General features: G+C 34.7%; 1 protein-coding gene across 12 annotated transcripts in view; it reads left to right on the plus strand.

The window, feature by feature from the left end:
* PHACTR1 (phosphatase and actin regulator 1) overlaps positions 1-18322 on the plus strand; it is a 604015-nt gene that overhangs the window by 462506 nt on the left and 123187 nt on the right. For all 12 annotated transcript variants that reach the window (XM_074271825.1, XM_074271862.1, XM_074271817.1 and 9 more), the window contains one exon: positions 1843-1923. In XM_074271825.1, the coding sequence (XP_074127926.1) occupies positions 1843-1923 (81 nt within the window). The remainder of the gene's footprint in view (positions 1-1842; positions 1924-18322) is intronic.

The following is an 18322-nucleotide window of genomic DNA, read 5'->3' on the forward strand; positions in this document are numbered from 1 at the left end:
CTATGTATCTTTAGCAGACACCTGGGCCGTCAGTGTTTCATCTTTGTGGCATGTATCATCTGGACCAATTCCATAGGCACACACACACAAGTGTTATGGGGGCAAAAGCAGGACTCTCTGGGTCATTAGCGTGCCTGTGCCGTCCTTGGCAAGCTGGGCTTTTTACCACTCTCACTTGCACCTCCATCCCGCTTAGTAGCATCCACACCATTTAAAGAAATTTTAGTTATGTCTCTGAGGAACAGAGGGTACAGAGGGGGAAAAAAAGTATAGCTTAAACTGAAAGGAAATTTTTTGAAAGGGTTCAGAGAAAAGTAACAAACTGAATGGAAAGTAACTTAAACTGAATGTCAGGCTTAAATTTCATGACTTAAAAGTGAACACTGCACAACAACAAAGAGCTTAGACATCACTTAAGCAAACAAATCCATGAAGTTAAATGGCTTGTCCAAGATCCTATTAACTCATCAGACTTAGAACATATTCATGTTCTAAGCATTTTCTAACCTTGATGTTCTAATGGGGGAGATAATATGTAAATAGCTAGTTACATATAAGCTATATACAGCATAGTTCTTCTAATTGTTTGGATAATGCTGTTATTCTTTAATATAAATTCAAAGTTGAGGTGTTATTTACTTTTTTACTGCCTTTATTGCCACCTATTTGAACTAATTGTGAGAAAATATCATTTAAGTAAGTTGTCTTCCATTTATTCTTTCTCCTCTCCATCTTGTTTCTGAATGGGTTATTTTCCTTTGTCATTTTATAAGTCACTTTTGTTAAAGGCTAATTGCTTTCTTAAAAGTGTTATTGTGGAGCAGCTAGATAGTACAATGGATAGAACAGAGGTCTTAAGAAGGATCTGAGTTCAAATGGGGCCTCTGAGAGTTACTAGCCATGTAATCCTGGGCAAGTCACTCAACCCTAATTGCCTCTCCTCCAAAAAAAAGTTGTTGAGTTTCTAAACCTGAGACAAGGTTAACCAAAACATCTATCACATTCAACATTCCAAAGCTTCTATTGATGGGGCAGCTAGGTGGTGCACTAGCCCTGAAGTCAGGAGGACCTGAGTTCAAAGCTGAGCTCAGATACTTCCTAGCTATATGACCCTGGGCAAGTCACTTAACTCTAATTGCCTCGGGGGGGGGGGGGAAGGCAAAGCTTCTACTAGCAGTGGCTAGAATGATTTCCTTTTATTCCATGAGTTAAAAGATGGCTCCAGGGCTTCCTTTTAGACAGTCCCCCAGCTTTCTGGCCTTGCTTTACCCTTTTATCCTATTCCTAGTTTCCCTCTTCCCCGGGGCTTAGGCGTCTTTCCCACTTGAATCCATCTCTCTTATTCCCACTGTTCCAAGTGGTACACTCCTGTGTCTACCTGACTCCTGTTCACAAGCTCTCTTGAACATTTGGCTCTGGTGAGCGATGGAGAAACCTTTGTGTGATGGTATGCAGTTCATTCCTGGTTGCTGTGAAGATGAGCCAAATAGCAGGACAGCCACAGGTGGGACATCCCACAGGCCTGTGTTCCTCTACCCCTTTGTTGCTACTCAGACTTCACTCCTGACCCACTGAAGTAGAATCAGAGGAGTTGATACTTCCACATCAATTTTCAAACGATTGAGGAGGGGGTGGCAGGGGAGAAAGAAAAGCATGGACTAAGTGGGAAATAATGCATATGTACTAGAGGTTTCAAAGAAAAACGCCATCTGTGAAGAGATGTCATGAGCAAGAACAATGTGTAATGAATTGGCGTGCTGAACTTAACTTGTTAAAATGGGATTGCTTTTTTGCAATGTGCTTGTGCTGATTCAAATATCTTTCTCTGTCATTTTCTTATAGCCCTGGAAAGAAAAATATCAATGCGACAAAGCAGAGAGGAGCTTATAAAACGAGGAGTCTTGAAGGAAATCTATGATAAAGGTAAGAGGAATCAGTGTTTTTCAGCTAATAAATGGAATCACAGCATATGTGGATGCATTTTCATGAAATCTCAGAGTCAGGGGTCCTCTGGCCTGACTCACTCTTGAAACATGAATTCCTAACAATCTGAGGATTAAATAGTCATCCATCAATGACAATCCACACCATTTTGGAGAGCTGTCATTTTTAGTATGTTTTTCTTTGTCAAGCAAAGAGGCAACATGGAGTCTAAAAGTTATGAACCCATGATTTCAAATCCCATCTCAGATACTTCCTATTAATAAATTGATTAATTTAGTCAGCCTGGGCACATCACCTAACCTCTCTGTGCCTCAGTTTTCTCTTCTGTAAAAATGATGAGGTTGGACTCAATGGCCTCCAAAAAGCTCTACATGTAAAATTTTATGAGTCATGATATTCCTTTTAGCCACTTACATCCATTTAGTACTCTAGGGCCAATCAAAATAAAATAGTCCACTTTTCCCAAGCTAACCCCTCAAAGATATAAAGATAGCCATTGTTTTCCCCAGAATTATCTTTTCTTTAAACTAAATAGCCCACTTTTTGCAACCAGTCTTCCTATAATGAGCCTTTGTCTTAACAATCTCTGACCTATTGATGCTCTCTCTAAAATATAGCATATGTAATCGAATCCAGTAGTCCAAATGCAATCTGGCCAGGACAGAGCACAGTGGAACTATCTGACCCCAACTTCTCACAGGCTGTGAAAAGCTTCAGGCAGGGCTGATAATGAACAGTGTAAAAGTGGGCTGAATAAGCAAAGTTTGGAGAGGCTCATTATCAGAAAGTTGGCCAAAGTGATCAATTTTTCTAGCCACAGCTATTCATGAAGGCTATCTTCTAAAGCATGAAGGGGTTATGATCCTTGTTGGTGGAAGCAGTTCCCAGACTAATGATATCATATATCTTTTGCCAGCCTTAATTTTATTTGGTCTAGTTAGTTTATATAAGGATTTACAGCCCTAAAATATTAAAGAAGTAGTAGAATAGAAGATTAGTTATTAAGCCATGTGGACAAGAATTATACTAACTAATTTGGGCCTAGCATATTTAGGATTACTGATGAAATGCATAAATGCTAGTATGGAAGACCTTAAAAGATAGAAAAGAGTATCCCTGGTTAAGGGAAACAAGGCAAATCTGGGGACAATAATAGAGGAATTTCAACCAAATTAGAATATGTATAAAGTATTTTGGGTATAGACATAATTCCCCTCTTAATATTTTAAAGAGGTCCTCATGAGGACCAATTAAAGAAATTTGAGATGTTTAGTGTAGAAAAGAGATATCTGAATCTTAAGGGTTGTCATGGGGATGAAAGATTTCCTTGATCACAGAAAGCTTAACTAAGAACTTATGTGGAAGTTATGGAGAGGCTAATTTAGGATCATTATAAGGAAAAGCTTATCTAAAATTAAAGATATTGAAAAGTATCTTTAATATACCTTAAAGTATTAAAAGTGGTTAGTTTCCACTCAAAAACTACATAGTGAATTCCACTTGTTAGAAGTGCTATTGAGGGGATTCTAATTGAGATAGGGATTAAGCTACTAGTCCCTTCCAATTTCTAAAATCTGTAATTCTAATATAGCTAATGTGAAAATTGCCTCACACCTAGCTCTCCTATGGTTTTCTTAAATATATAAGTTCTTCAAAATACTGTAAGAAAAACTGATAATGACCATAGACTCATTATATTAAATGTATTCATATTTTACTACTAAGAATAATAATTTTCACCTTTCCCCCCAATATCTAATGACCATAAGTTGAAAGAAACAATTATACACAGCTAGGTTAAAATTCAATTGATTTTGCTTGGGGAGAGATTTGTTGGTATAGGCTTCCTACAACAAATGTTAAAAATACATAGCATCTGGAATTATCTTTATAGATAAGGTTTTGGGTTGGGAGCAATTCCTACATTTAAAGGAATTTTTAGTATAAATAATTATGAGAGAGACAGAGAGACAAAGACAGAAAAATAGAGAAAATAAAAGAGGGAAAGGGGGGAAATGAGGGAGGAGGGAAAAGATAGAGACATAAAAGGGAATATTTGGCAGGTCCTTTGCCTAAAATAAATGCAAGTAAGTTATAGACAAAGTAGCAGCTCCATTATGGCAGAATGAAATTAAAGCTAAAAATAGATTGGAAATTTCCAACATTTTAAAGTAATTTCAAAAATTATTATATGTTACTGGGACTAAAAGGGATCTCAGGGGAAACTGAGTTTATCCTCTTACCAGAAACAGAACAGCATTGAAAAACCACCTAAACCTGAGGAGTGTTTGTTGTTATTAAAAGCTCTCCAGAGAATAAGCCATAATCTCATTTATTTATCCCAGCTCCCTGCTTTCTTCTATGATCTTGAAGCCCTCCTTTAAAAATCTAATCTAAATCCTCCATGCTGTTATGTAAATTTTTTAAAAATTTTACTTCTATCCTTAGAAAAGAAAAAGGACAGATAACTGCGCATAATGATATATAATGGCCCTTAATGTTCTTGAAAATGAGATAGTATTTGTGAAGTGCTTTGCCAACTAAAATATCATATAAATTTAAGCTGTTATTATTTATTACCACCTTCAGTGCTTGCTCTTATCCAGTTACGTAACTACATTGCCCTTAATTTTTCTTTTTTCCAACCTCAGTAATTCATTCAACTTATAGATTTAACAGGGATAAACTAATTTGGTGGAAAATTACCTTATAGACTGTTTTAAAGAAATATAATTTTATTTACTCTTAAGTATATATAGTAAATTACACTAGGCTCCCTAAATGTTATAATAGAGAGCCTTCCTTAATGAAATCACAGAATTTCAGAACCAGAACAAAACTGAAAACTCATCTAGTCACTTTAGAGAAACTGAGGTCCAGAGAATTTTAATGAATTAGAATAATTTATACTGGCAGAATTAGGATGAGACAAGTACCTTGAGCCTTTATTGTCTTTCTACAACACCATCCTTTTTCTGCTCTCAAAATCTTATTCTTACTTAAAACAGGTCCTTAATCATCTTTGTGATCCTTTTGGCAATCTATTATCTCAAAATAAAAGACATTTTCACATACATTCATGATAGAAGTAAATGATAAAATTTTAATAAAAGATTAGTGAAAATAAAGAAGTATCTTTTTCCCCTCCATGTTCACATACCTCTCCCTACCCACTAAAATCTGTTCATGGATGCCAGTTTAAGAATTTTGACCTTTTTTTGAAATGTTTTTTCCATTTATATTATTTTTATCATTTATTTTTTAAAGTTTTGAGTTCCAAATTCTCTTCTTCCCTCCCTCTCCTTTTTCCCCTGAAACAGTAAGCAATTTGACATAAGTTATACATGTGCAATCATGCAAAACATTTTCATATTAGTCATGTTGTAAAAGAAAATATTTTTTAAAAATGTTTTAAATATCTTTGGTATATAGATCTAGTAGTAGTATTGCTGGATAAAAGGATATGCACAATTTTATAGTCCTTTGAACATATTTCCTATATTGCTTTCCAGAATGGTTGAATTGGTTCACAATTCCAATCAATAGTGCATTAATATTTCAATTTTCTTATATCTCCTCCAACATTTATCATTTTTCTTTTCTGTCATATTACTGAATTGGTACCTCAAAGTTGTTTTAACATACATTTTTCTAATCAATAGTGATTTAGAGCATTTTTTCATATGACTATAGATGGCTTTAATTTCTTCATCTGAAAATTGTTTATTCACATCCTTTGACCATTTATTAATTGGAGAATGATGTATTTTCTTATAAATTTGACTCAGATCTCTACAAAGAAATCTAAGAAATAAGACCTTTATTAGAGAAACTTACTATAAAAAATTGCTAAACTCTCTAGTCTTAATGTATTGATTTCACTTGCACACTCAAAAAAATTTAACATAATCAAAATTGTTAGAAGTAAATTTTTGTGTCATATAGTACTGAGAAAGATCTATATTCCTTTCCATTCACATTGTTTTCTCCACGGGTCTGTCTCAACTTCTTTATTGTTTTGTTGTTGTTGTTGTTGTTGTTGCTGTTTCTGTTGTTATTGTTAGATTTCTATAATTCTGAAAGGGGGAAGACAAGACCCCCCCCACTACAGTTTTACTTTCTGTTCCTCCATTAATTCATTTAAATTCTTTAAAAATTTAGGTGTTATACTGTTTGGTGCATTTATGATTAATTACTTCATTGTCTATGATGTCTTTTAGCAAGGTATAGTTTCCTGTCTTATCTTTTTTAATTAGATCTATTTTTGCTTTTGTTTTGTCTGTGATCATGATTTCTATCCCCTTTTTTTTTAACTTCAGCTGAAATATAATGATTCTACTCCAACCCCCTACTTTTATCCTGTTTGTGTTTGTGTGTCTATTTCAAATACATCGCAAACAACATATTGTAGAATTCTAGTTTGTAAGTCATTCTGCTACTTCCATTTTGTGGGTAAATTTATCCTATTCACATTCAGAGTTATGATGACTTAATTGTGTATATTCCTCCATCCTATTTCCCCCTGCTCATTCTTTTCTCTTTTCTTCCTCAAAAGTGTTTGGTTTCTGACTACTACGTCACCCAATCTTCCTTCCCTTTCTACCCTATCTTTCCCTTCCTTCTTCTCCCAATGCAATCCTCTTTCTCACCTCAAAATTGAGGATTTTGTGTTTTTGGATATTGTCTCATCAAAGTCAACTTGCACCCATGTCTTCTATCTAATGATAAAATTCTTAAAAGTTACAAATATTATTTTCCTATATAGGAATGTTAATATTATTGGATCCATTATGTTTTCTTTTTCCTGTTTATGTCTTTTATCCTTCTTAAGTTTTGTATTTGAAAATAACATTTTTTACTAGGAATGTATTTTCATCAGGAATGCTTGATTTCACTGATTAACTCATTTTTTTCCTAAATGTTTACATTCAGTTTTGCTGGGTAGGTGATTCTTGTTTGCAATTCTAGTTCCCTTATCTTCTGTAATATAATATTCTAGGACCTCCAGTCCTTCAATATAGAAGCTAATTCCTTGAAATCCTAAATTTAGCTCTACAAAAGTTGAATTGTTTCTTTCTGACTGCTTGCAGTATTTTTTCTTGACCTAGAATTTGACTGTAATATTTCTGGGAGTTTTCAGGGAATGATCAGTAGATTCTTTCCATTTCTACTTTAGTTTCTGGTTCTAAGATAGCAAGGCAGTTTTTCTTGAAATAGGATGTTCAGGCTCCTTTTTTGATCATGGCTTCAAGTAGTATAATAATTTTTAAATTATCTTTCCTGGATCTGTTTTTCTAGTCAGTTGTTTTTCCAATAAGATATTTAACATTTTCTTCTTTCTTCATCCTTTTAATTTTATTTTATTATTCCTTGATGTCTTGTAGAATCATTAGCTTCCACTTCTGCAGTTTCTAATGTTTAAGAAATTATTTTCTTTAGTGAATTTTTGTATTTATTTTCTGTTTGATCAATTCTACTTTTTTAAAGAAATTGCTTTCTTCAGTCAATTTTTGCAGACTTACTTTTTAGTTTTTGTGCTTTCTTTTCTAAGCTGTTGAATCTTTTTCTGAATTTTCTTGTATCTCATCAATGTTTCTTCCACCTCTATAATTTGATTTTTTAAAATCCTTTTTGAGCTCTTCCAAAACTTCTTTTTGTGTGTGCCTGAGATCAATTCACATTTTCCTTTGAGTCTTCACATGCAGCTTTTTTGACATTGCTATCTTCTTCTGAGTTTGTGGTAGGTCACATTAGCTCCTTAAAGTTGATAATTAAATTTTCAGTGTGAGCTAACTCCAATACACCCCTACCTCTGATCAAACAGCTCTCACAAGTAGAGAGGATGAGTGAGGGCACCTAGCCAAGAAAAGAAAGAATAGAACTGACTGCTTTCAAATGAATATTTCATTTACATTATGCACTAGAATTTTGAGATAACTTTTCATATATATACAATAAGGCGCTTTGAAATTTTTTGTTAGCAAATTACAGAAATATTTTGGGGGTGTTTATGTTTAATTTTGAACACAAATACAAATCACAAGAAATGTACAACTTTTGTGCAGAGGCTGCAATTTTTCTTCCTTTGGTATTATAAAGGAAAAAGGCTGATATTTAAATTAAAAGGTCATCATCTTAAAAATGTAAATAGGTTGCATTTCTGTCAGACAATATTAAGCTTACTTAATTAGTTTAAGGAACTTCCAATTTGGAGATTTCCTCTACAGAGCAGATTGGCAATGGAATGCAATTTAGGATCAGAAATCTAGGTCTAGAAAGAGATCATGTAGTCCAATCCCCTAATTTTACAAAAGAGAGAAAACTGAATTTCACAGGATTTCAGTAACTTGTCCAAGATAATAAATATCAATGCTCAGATCTGTATTCAAGTCCTGTGATACCAAGTCATGGATCTTGACACTGTATTATGGTGTGATCTTCTTGAATCTGTAGTCTGCTCCCTGTTTACTGTACCACACTAATTCTCATTAGACTTATCCATTCTTTAAATTCTTTGTTTAATGTCTGTAGATTGGGGGATAACTAAATAAATTTGTTATGTGAATAATAATATCACTATATTAATTATAATAATAATATTTATATTAATAAAATAGTACTTCTCTGTAAAAAATGGTGAATGAAGAACAGAAGGAAGCAGGGGAAGACTTATATGAATTGGCATATAATGACAAACAGCTAAGTGGCACTGTGGACAGAGTACCAAGCCTAGAGCGAGGAAAACTTCAGTTCAAATTTGGTCTCAGACACTTAGTAGGATAATCCTGGGCAAGTAACTTAACCCTCTTTCCCTTGATTTCCTCATCTGTAAAATGAGACAGAGAAGGAATGGCTGACCACTCCAGTGTCTTTGTCAAGAAAATCTCAAGTAGATCTATGAAGAATAGGACACGACTGAAACAACTAAATAACAACAACATACAGTGAAATAAACAGAATCAAGAAAATAATATATACTGTCATTAAGACATTGAAGTTCAATACTTTGCAATTCATCTGACACTTTTCTGTTATAATAACCAAGTGTTGCCCCACTGAGGAGATCTGAGAATGTACCTTCCTCCCTTCTTTACAGAGATGAAAGATTTTAAGTGTTGAACACTGAATATACTGCCACAGTTAGGTGATGTGATGTGTTGATTAGTTTTGCTGACATGCTTTTCTTTTCTCTTTTTCATTCCTAATATGTTATAGTAAGGGTCAAGGAAGAGGAAAGGATATATCATGAAATGAAGATGATATGAAAATAAAAGATCAAGATTTTTAAAAATCCTTTGTTTATTCAGTATTACATATGTACAGAATATTTTAATAAGAAAATTAATCTATATAGATAATTTCCAAATCTATATATAGCCTAGTCTCTCTTCTAATCTACAATCCCTTGTCATCAATGAAATAAAGCAATTTTATTGAAACACAGTTATATCAAAATTTTAAAGAAAAAAAGGTTTGTGGTTTCTACTTGAGAATCCTTGCTTTCTCACTCTCTCACTTGATGATAGCAGTTCTCACGGGTTCAATTATCATCCCTTTACAGATGATTCCCAAATCTTTATTTCCCACAACTTCAGGGTCATCCTAAACTTCTCACTTGCACTCACCCCACATGCCTCTATTTCTACCCTCACAATATCTCTTTATGTGTCCCCTTCTCTTTACCCACACAACTATACTAGTCCAAAGTTTTCATCACCTCTTGCCTAGATTACTGCAGTTGCCTTCTAACAGGTTTATCTATCACAAGTCTCTCCCTGTTCCAATTTATCTTCACTTGAGCTGCCAAAATAATTTTCATAAAGTTTATCTATATCATTCCTTTTACTTAATAAACTCCAGTGGCTCCCTATTACCTCCATAATTAAATGTAACTCATACTGAAGTCAAGATATCACTCTGTAATCGGTCCTCTTTGAAAATGAAGGACAAACAACTACTTAGTGCTTAGCACAATACCTGGCATATGCCTAAATGTTTATTGAATTGAATTGATCAAATATAAAGTTCTCCATTTAGTTTTTAAGACTCTTAATAATGTATCCCATTCCTACCTTTCTCAATTTCTTATGCTTTACTTTCCTACATATGACCTAGCTGCTATACCTTTAATATCAGTTATAGATAACCCAGATCCATCTAGTTTGCTAAACTTCATATAATGAACCAGATTTAAATAACAAGTGATGCAAAGGAATACAAGAGGGAGAAATTATTCCAAGTTTCACTGAAGTATTTTTTCTTCAATCCCTTCGCTTCAAACAAATTATTCTATGACAGAAGACCTTATTAAATAATTGAATTGTCATGATCAACAGGAATCCTTCACAAATGATAATTATTTTTCTTCCAGCTAGTTATGTGATTAATTACAAGAGGAAATAGTGGCTTTGTCACAGTCCTGACAGATGTTTCCAAATGCAGATATGGGAGTTTTTCTCTCAGCTTACTGTTTTCCTTGTATGTTTTCAAAGGGTAGTACAGAACTCCTGAGCTTATTCTACATTTCCTTGTAGAGTATTTCCACCACAGCTGATGGTGTTATATGGTTATATTGCTATTACAAGTAGTTGTTGTTCAGTCATTTCTGACTTCATAAACCCATATGGGATTTTCTTGGGAAAGATACTGCAGTGGTTTAACATTTTGTCCTCCAGTTCATTGTACAGATGAAGAAACTGAGGCAAACAGGGTTACGTGACTTACCCAGCTTCACACAGCTGAGTAAGTGTCTGAAGCTGGATTTGAACTCAGGAAGATAACTTCAGGCTTGGTGCTCTATGTAATGTGCCACCTAGCTTCCCATATTATAAATAATTCTGATAGCCTAATACAGTCATAAGATCCTTTACATATTTAATGCTTTCACAGCATCACTGTGAATCAAACAGCGATCAGTTGTTATGTCCATATGAAAATAGGTATATAAAGGAGCTAGTCTGAAACTCATAGAATTTAAATTTCAGAACATCTTGTCCAAACTCCATAATTTACAAATTGGGAAACTGAAACTCAGAGAGGTGTAATACTTTTCCTGAGTCATACAACTGAGAGGGAACAAAGCTGTGCTTGAACCCGGGTCTCTAATTCAAATCCAGTGTTTTCCCCAACATTCCTTACTCACTGTCATGTTTCCCACAAAACTGGCAGTGGGAAAGAAAGACTATGGAACACGGTTACTGATTGAGCCAGTTCTGTGGGTTTAGCCCTTCATTGTGTTCTTTCTCATAATCTCATGAGATATTTGCATCAATACCTTCCTTACAAACTTCTATCCATTCCATATTTTCAGTCAAATGAATAAAAGGGATTGGAATATCCAAGGAAGAAAGAGTGAGATGCCTTGAATACTTTCAAACTCAATATCATCAATTCAGAAACAGACCAGTCCCTTTTGACCTCATCTATTTTTGTCATCCAGTTGTTTTCTCAGTTTTATCTGACTCCTTATAACACCATTTGGGGTTTTCTTGGATTTTTATTTACTGGAGTGATTTGCTGTTTGATTCTCCTGCTCATTTCACAGATGAAGAAACTGATATAAACAGTATTAAGTAACTTGCCAAGTGTCACAGCTAATAAGTATATTTGGACTCAGGAGTCTTTCTGACTCCAGACTTAGCACTCAGTCCATTGTACCATCTAGCTGTCCCTAAGCATTAGTCACCTTTAACACCGTTCACCATTTCACTAGTACTGAAATATCATATTTTCACTAGAGGAGATTGTTTAAAACAAGATACAAATTGACATTTTGCACAAGAATAAGTGACAGTCCTTGCCCATGAAAACTTCCTCAGGATGTCTTCAATTCTTCAATGATATACTCCTAACTTGTGGAGATAAATAATGAAAGCACAGCTTTGTCCTAAAGCCCTCTAACAGTTTTCATTTACTCTTTCCACGGATTGGTTTAGTATGCCAGGTGATTAGGAAATAACAGTTTAGAAAACTTTTTCTGCCAATATAAGTTAGCTGCTTCTTTGCATTTCTACCATCTTAGTCAAATGATTAAATAGTCAGTTTTAGTCAGATAATCAAATGGCTTGCCCAAAGTCACAAAATCAGAATATAGAAGAACAGAATCTTAATCCAGTTGTTCTTACTTCTGAGATCGCCTATCACTTTTTCAGATTTGGGGGGAAGAAGAAGAGGAGGCTGTCAAAGTTATGTGATTTGCCCAGCTAATAAATGTCTGGGATCAGGTTTGAACTAAGATCCTTCTGATTCCAGGGCCAGTGTTCTATCCATTGAGCCACCTAGCTGCTCTTTACCAGACTTTTAAAAAGGGAGTGATTCATTGCCTTTGGGAAGCTCAAGAACCAGTTTTTTTAATCCCATGAATAAATAGCAATCTTTATTCCAACATTCTGGGAACATTCCATATTTCATGAGCACGATGTCTCTTTCTTGCCTACACAAAGTATCCATGAGTAGGCTGTACTAGGCAGATTGTAGGAGTTCCCTAGTAAACCCAGAGCCCCCCTGTTTTAGTCATCTCCCTTTCTTGGTGGTACCCCTAACACAGTCCACCTCAAATACTCAGTATCTTCAGGTTTTCTCCCAAAGTCCTCAATTAAAGCCTTCTCTCAGATGGTTTACTTATACTAAGGTAGTGATTTTTTTTTAATTCCAATTTATTGTTTCATCAGTATAGGAAATCCCTGGTGAGGGAATTTCTTCTACCAATTCAAACCAACTATTATTCACAATTTATATTCGTAGTGTCCAAGAACTTAAGGCCAGTATATGACAAAGAAAAAATTTGAAGCTAGGTTATCTTGACCCCAAGGCAGATTTTCAATATACCACAGCTACCTTTCAGTGTGATAATGCTTTAAAATGGTGCCTCTCTGTGAGAAAACAACTATATCTTTCTTTGAATGCATCCTGTCATTCTGTTCAGAATAAATATTTAGCAATTCAGAAAGAAAAAAGTTTGGCTCCTTTAAGAAATACCTCTGATAAGCAGTTACATAAGAGCTATCCCTACAGATAGCAATCATAAAATGATGGTGGCTTGTCCATTGTAAAGAGAAGATACTGGAGAAGTTTATCCTATAGTAAAAGTTGACTTTCAGATCCTTTATTTTTATTCAGTGATGTCTGACTCTTTATGACCTTATTTGGGGTTTTCTTGACAGATATACTACAATGCTTTGCCATTTTCTTCTTCAGCTCATTTTACAGATGAGGAAACTGAGGCAAACAGATTAAGTGACTTGCTAGGGTTATCCAGAGACTAAGTATCTGAGGCCCAATTTGAACTCAGGAAGATGAACGTTCCTAACTTTAGGCCCAGGAGTCATCTACATGTCCTTTCTAGGTCTTACTAGTGAAGGACTTATTAGCTCTGTGACTATGGAGCCATTGCTTAAACCCTTTGGGTTTTAGCATCATCCCAAAAATACCTTTCAATTCTAAAATTCTATACTTCTAAGTAGGCGCTAAAGAATGGGAAGTCCTCAATAAATAATCACCTAGGAAAAGAGGTCCTAATTGAAAAATGAAGTCAGAAAGGAAACACATGATGCTTTTGGTCCCTGTGCTTTAGGAGTCTTTTGCCCTAAACAAGGGCAAAGTTTTATAACTAAAGGGATTGGATGGAAGGAGAATCCTTCCAAGAATCCTTGGCCAGAAAGGCCAAATACAGCAACCTCTTTTGATAGGACCAGATTTCTCAATGGATAATGTAACAAGTAATAAAGGATAAGGGTGGGAAGCTGATAATAGCTGCCTAAAAAATATCAAGATTTTGCAGATAGCTACAAATAGTTCTATATTTGGGGACTTTTTTAAAATTAAAGAGTTTTTTGAGAAGATTAGGGAAAATGGCAGAAGTTAAACAAGGATTAATACAATTTAGAGGATGTGCAGGTGCTAAGCTCTTTCTATGTCTTTTAAATATAATTCTTTCAAAAACCCTTTGATAAATGCTGCCTATATGACAAGTGGACAAGTCATCATCCTTCAGTGCTCTAAGCAATTTTTTTTTAACTTTTTATGCTTACTTGTATTGGTAGGAGTTTCTGCCCTATCCATATTCTCTATCTTGACTCTTTACTCTGCTTATCTGTAGTCAATCAATTCATATTTATTTTTTAATAATCTGCATTATTTTAATATACAGAAATGGTTTTCAGTGGGGTTTGTTTCATGAAAAACATTTTTGTTCCTTTCAACAGCATCAAAAAAATATTGTGAACCCCAAGGTAATTTTTACTACTCATAATGTTCTGCCATAATTTGCTGCTTAGGGTGTCACTGAAATTTTTTTAGCAAAATTCCCTTACACTTTCCCTTCCCTCCTTGCAAATATTGGTAATATAAATATATTCTTATAGGCAACAAAGCATTTGATTGTACTAAGCATATTTTTTCCTCTCAACTGATCAAAACTGAAGAAAGAGTCTAATCACAATTCTTTTGATTCTCCACTGGGGACCACCACTCCTGGCAACTACCAAAATTGTAGGCATTATGTCTGTGAGGAAATAACTAAGTATTAGGGGGCAAGTTTTTTTTTAATTTTATTTTTCAGTTGTGAAGTAACATAAACATTTCTACAGCAAAATAAGACTTTAAAAAAGTGATTGTACATGAAGCTGCAAATCTAATATTGACAACTTGCTATAGCTTTCAAACATACAACAAAACTATAATATAATTTTTTTTAATTTTCTTTCCTCTTTGTCACCCTATGGATGGCTAAATTAGACACAAATAGATATGTATGTATGTAAAATTATTCTATGCATACTTCTATTTATTAGTTCTTTCTCTAGATGCAGTTAGTGTCTTTCTCATATGTTCTTTATGTTTAATTTGTGTGTTCATTATAGACAAGATAACTTATTTATTCTAATTCATTCTTTTTTTTCCCCCTGAGGCTGGGGTTAAGTGACTTGCCCAGGGTCACACAGCTAGGACGTGTTAAGTGTCTGAGGCTAGATTTGAACTCAGGTCCTCCTGAATTCAAGGATGGTGCTCTACCCACTGCGCCACCTAGCTGCCCCCTAATTCATTCTTAAACAATATTGCTGTACCATATGCAATGCTCTCTTGGTTTTGCCCATTTTGTTCTTTATTATTTTGTTCAAGTCTTTCCATATTTTTCTAAATTTATTGAGCTCATCATTTCTTATAGCATAGAAGTATTCAATCACAATCAAATGCTATAACTTGTTTAATCATTCTCCAGTTGATAAGCATCCAAATCAAACTGATTTTGGTGATGACAAATGCTGAACTTTCCCAAAGGTATTTATGCATTAATGATGACCAAATACATAAAATTAATGAATAAATCTTTAATAGTGGAACTTTTGGAATTACCCAATGGAGAGGATGGCCAATGGAAAAGTTTAGGGAGGACTTTAGTGTCCATGTATTATTATCTTTTCCTTCTATTTACCTAGCCAACTCAGTATATGTTCACAGTACCCAGGCATTCTAATCTCTCAAGCAGGGGTACTTTCAAAAGGCCATTAAATTTAGATGGACAAAAAATTATATCTTATTTTCACTGACTTCTACCTGAAATTTAGCATTTTATTTTTCTATGTTTAGAAAAATCCATTATTCTGAGAAGGAATCCATGGGCTGCCCAGGTGGTCCAGAATACAAAACAGGTTAAGATCCCCTGCTCTGGAGTAATTCAGATGAAGTATTCATATCTCAGCATCTAGCAAGGGATCCAAATATTGCAGTGAAATTATAAAATATAGAATTCTAAATTCCATTTTGCTAGATTGAATGCAGGTGGAGATGTTATTAAATCAAAAATAAAAGGAGTTTTTAGCACCCTCTTGCCCTGACTCTGTCGTGGTAAGTTATTAAACACTGAGAATGTGTGAATTTAGAATATAGAAATATCAGCTTGTCTTTATATAGCATTTTAAAATTTATAAAGTGCTTTAATAGTATTTCATGTAACCTTACAACAACTCAAAGAAACTCATTTTACAGATGAAGAAATAGTCTAATAAAAATTACATGATTTGCCCAGGATCACAGAGCTAGTAGGTGACTGAGGCTAGATTTGAATTCAGGTTCAGACCCAGTGCTCTATCTACACCTACTGCCTTCCTGGTCAATGATGATCTTTTTTCCCATTGGTTCCCCCATAACACTTTGTACCTTCATGTGTACCTTCCAATTATTTTGTAATATTTGCACATACAAACATGTGTGCTTGCATATATGCATATATATGTGTGTGTGTATTATTTCAAGACAAAAATTGCTAGAAAAGAAAAGAGATGCTAGATTTAAAGATAGGAAATGTTGTTTCCTATCTTGGCTGTGACTCCTACTAGCTTTGTGACCTTGTATCAATCCTTTAATCTTAGTTATTTATTTCTATAACATTGAGATAATAATAGTTGATTATTGTGATTAAAGTCCTTTGCAAAAGTAGTCTATATGAAAATGAAGAAGAATTTGACTACAACCTTAATAATGGATTAGAATGAAAGTGAAGGTATGAAGACCTATTAGGAGGATGTTGTGATATCCCAGCCTACTATAAATAAGGGAATGGGACGAAATGTTGAGGAGTGAGAGAAAAAGAATAGAAGAAAAAGATATTGTGAAGTAGATGGGACTGGAATTACCAAGTAACTGAATTGGGAGTTGAGGAATGAGGGAAAAGAAAGAGTTAAAAGATAACTTCAAAGTTTTGAACTTGGGAGATAGAGACTGATGGTCCCACTTACAAAATTAATAAAGGAAAGTTCTGAGTTTAAAAAAATAAACTAAAGAGATGAGTGAATTGAGGAGCTGGTGGGTTATACTTTATAGACATCTGGAGATACAATTCTGGAGTGTCAGAGAGCAGGCAGAGTTGGAGAATACAAATTTGGGTTGTCTGAATAGCAGAGCTATGGGGACAAATGAGAGAAAGCAGAGGAAAGTCTTGAGAGAAATCAGAAGAGACCTGGGAATACAATGTGGGATACAATCTTAAGGATTCCAAAAAAAAGAACAAACAATCCATAAAGGAGACTAAGGAGAAATTTTTAAAGAGATGGAAGGAGAGCTGATGAAGCACTGGGGTCTTAGCAGCCTTGGAAGCTTCCCATACCAACTTGCTCCAGTCCTTCAGCTGGAAGACTTCAGTCTTATTGTACTGAAAATTGAAGTCATTTAGCATGAGCTCTTTTTTTGCCTCTAAGATAAACATCTCTGAATTTAATTTCTATCCTTCAAATATATCTCAATCTTCCTTATTCTTAAAAATCTTCAAGGCCTTATCTCCTCAAATTATCATCTTGTATATTTTCTCTTTTTCTCAACCAAACTGCTAGAAAAAAGCTGTCTACACTTACTGCCTCCGCTTCCTTTCCTCTCATATATACCTCAGCCCTTAATAATCTGGCTTCCGATCTCATTACTCAACTGAATTGCTCTATTCAAAGTTAACACCAGTCTATAAATTATCCAATTATCTTCTAATAGTACTTATCCTTCCTGACCTCTCTGATGCATTGAACACTATTAACAACCTTCTCCTCCCTGGATACTCTTTTATCTGGGCTTCTGTAATACTAATCTCTCCTGGTTCTCCTCTTGCCTGACTACTTACTTCTTCTGTCTCCATTGCTGGTTAATCATAAAATCATACACTCCAATGGAAAACTCCCTAAGACTTGTTCCAAACTCTCTTCTCTGTTCACTTTCTACATTCTTTCAGTGGCCTTATCACCTCCTGTGGGATTAATTATCATCTCTTTATAGACAACTTATGTCCTATATATTTTATCCCAGTCTGTTCTGAGCTTCAGTCCTACTTTACCAACTTCCTACTGGATATTTCAGACTGAAAATATCAGACATATCAAAATCCTTATGACCAAAACTGAACTTAGGATCTTTCCTCCTGAGCCTGCTGCTCTTTCAGTCCCATCATTTTCCCAGTCTCCTAAGTTGGTAATTTCAGCATTACTCTTGTCTACTCAGTTTCCCTTACCTCACTAATTTACTCAGTTGCCAAATCTTGCGATAGACCTCACTTCTAATCCTTTCCCAAGTCTCATAACCACCACCCTTAATTCAGCTCCCATCATTTCTCTGTCAACTGTTGTAATCGATCTGGCAGCCTCAACTCTCACCCCACTCTAGTCCACACTCGGCACAGTTGACAAACTGATCTTCCTTAAATAAGATATAAATGTTACTCATTCAGTCATCAGTCATTCCCTGTTTCCTCTAGGATAAAATCTAAATTCCCCTTTTTAGCTTTTGAAACTCTTCATAACATTGCCCCCAAAGTATCTTTTTTACTCCCATCTTAGATTCAGGCAAATTGATCTTCTCTCTGCTCCTCAAAAACATTGTTCTATCTCCATTTCTTTACCTT

The sequence above is a fragment of the Sminthopsis crassicaudata genome, chromosome 1 (assembly GCF_048593235.1).
Source record: "Sminthopsis crassicaudata isolate SCR6 chromosome 1, ASM4859323v1, whole genome shotgun sequence".
NCBI classification, from domain to species: domain Eukaryota; kingdom Metazoa; phylum Chordata; class Mammalia; order Dasyuromorphia; family Dasyuridae; genus Sminthopsis; species Sminthopsis crassicaudata.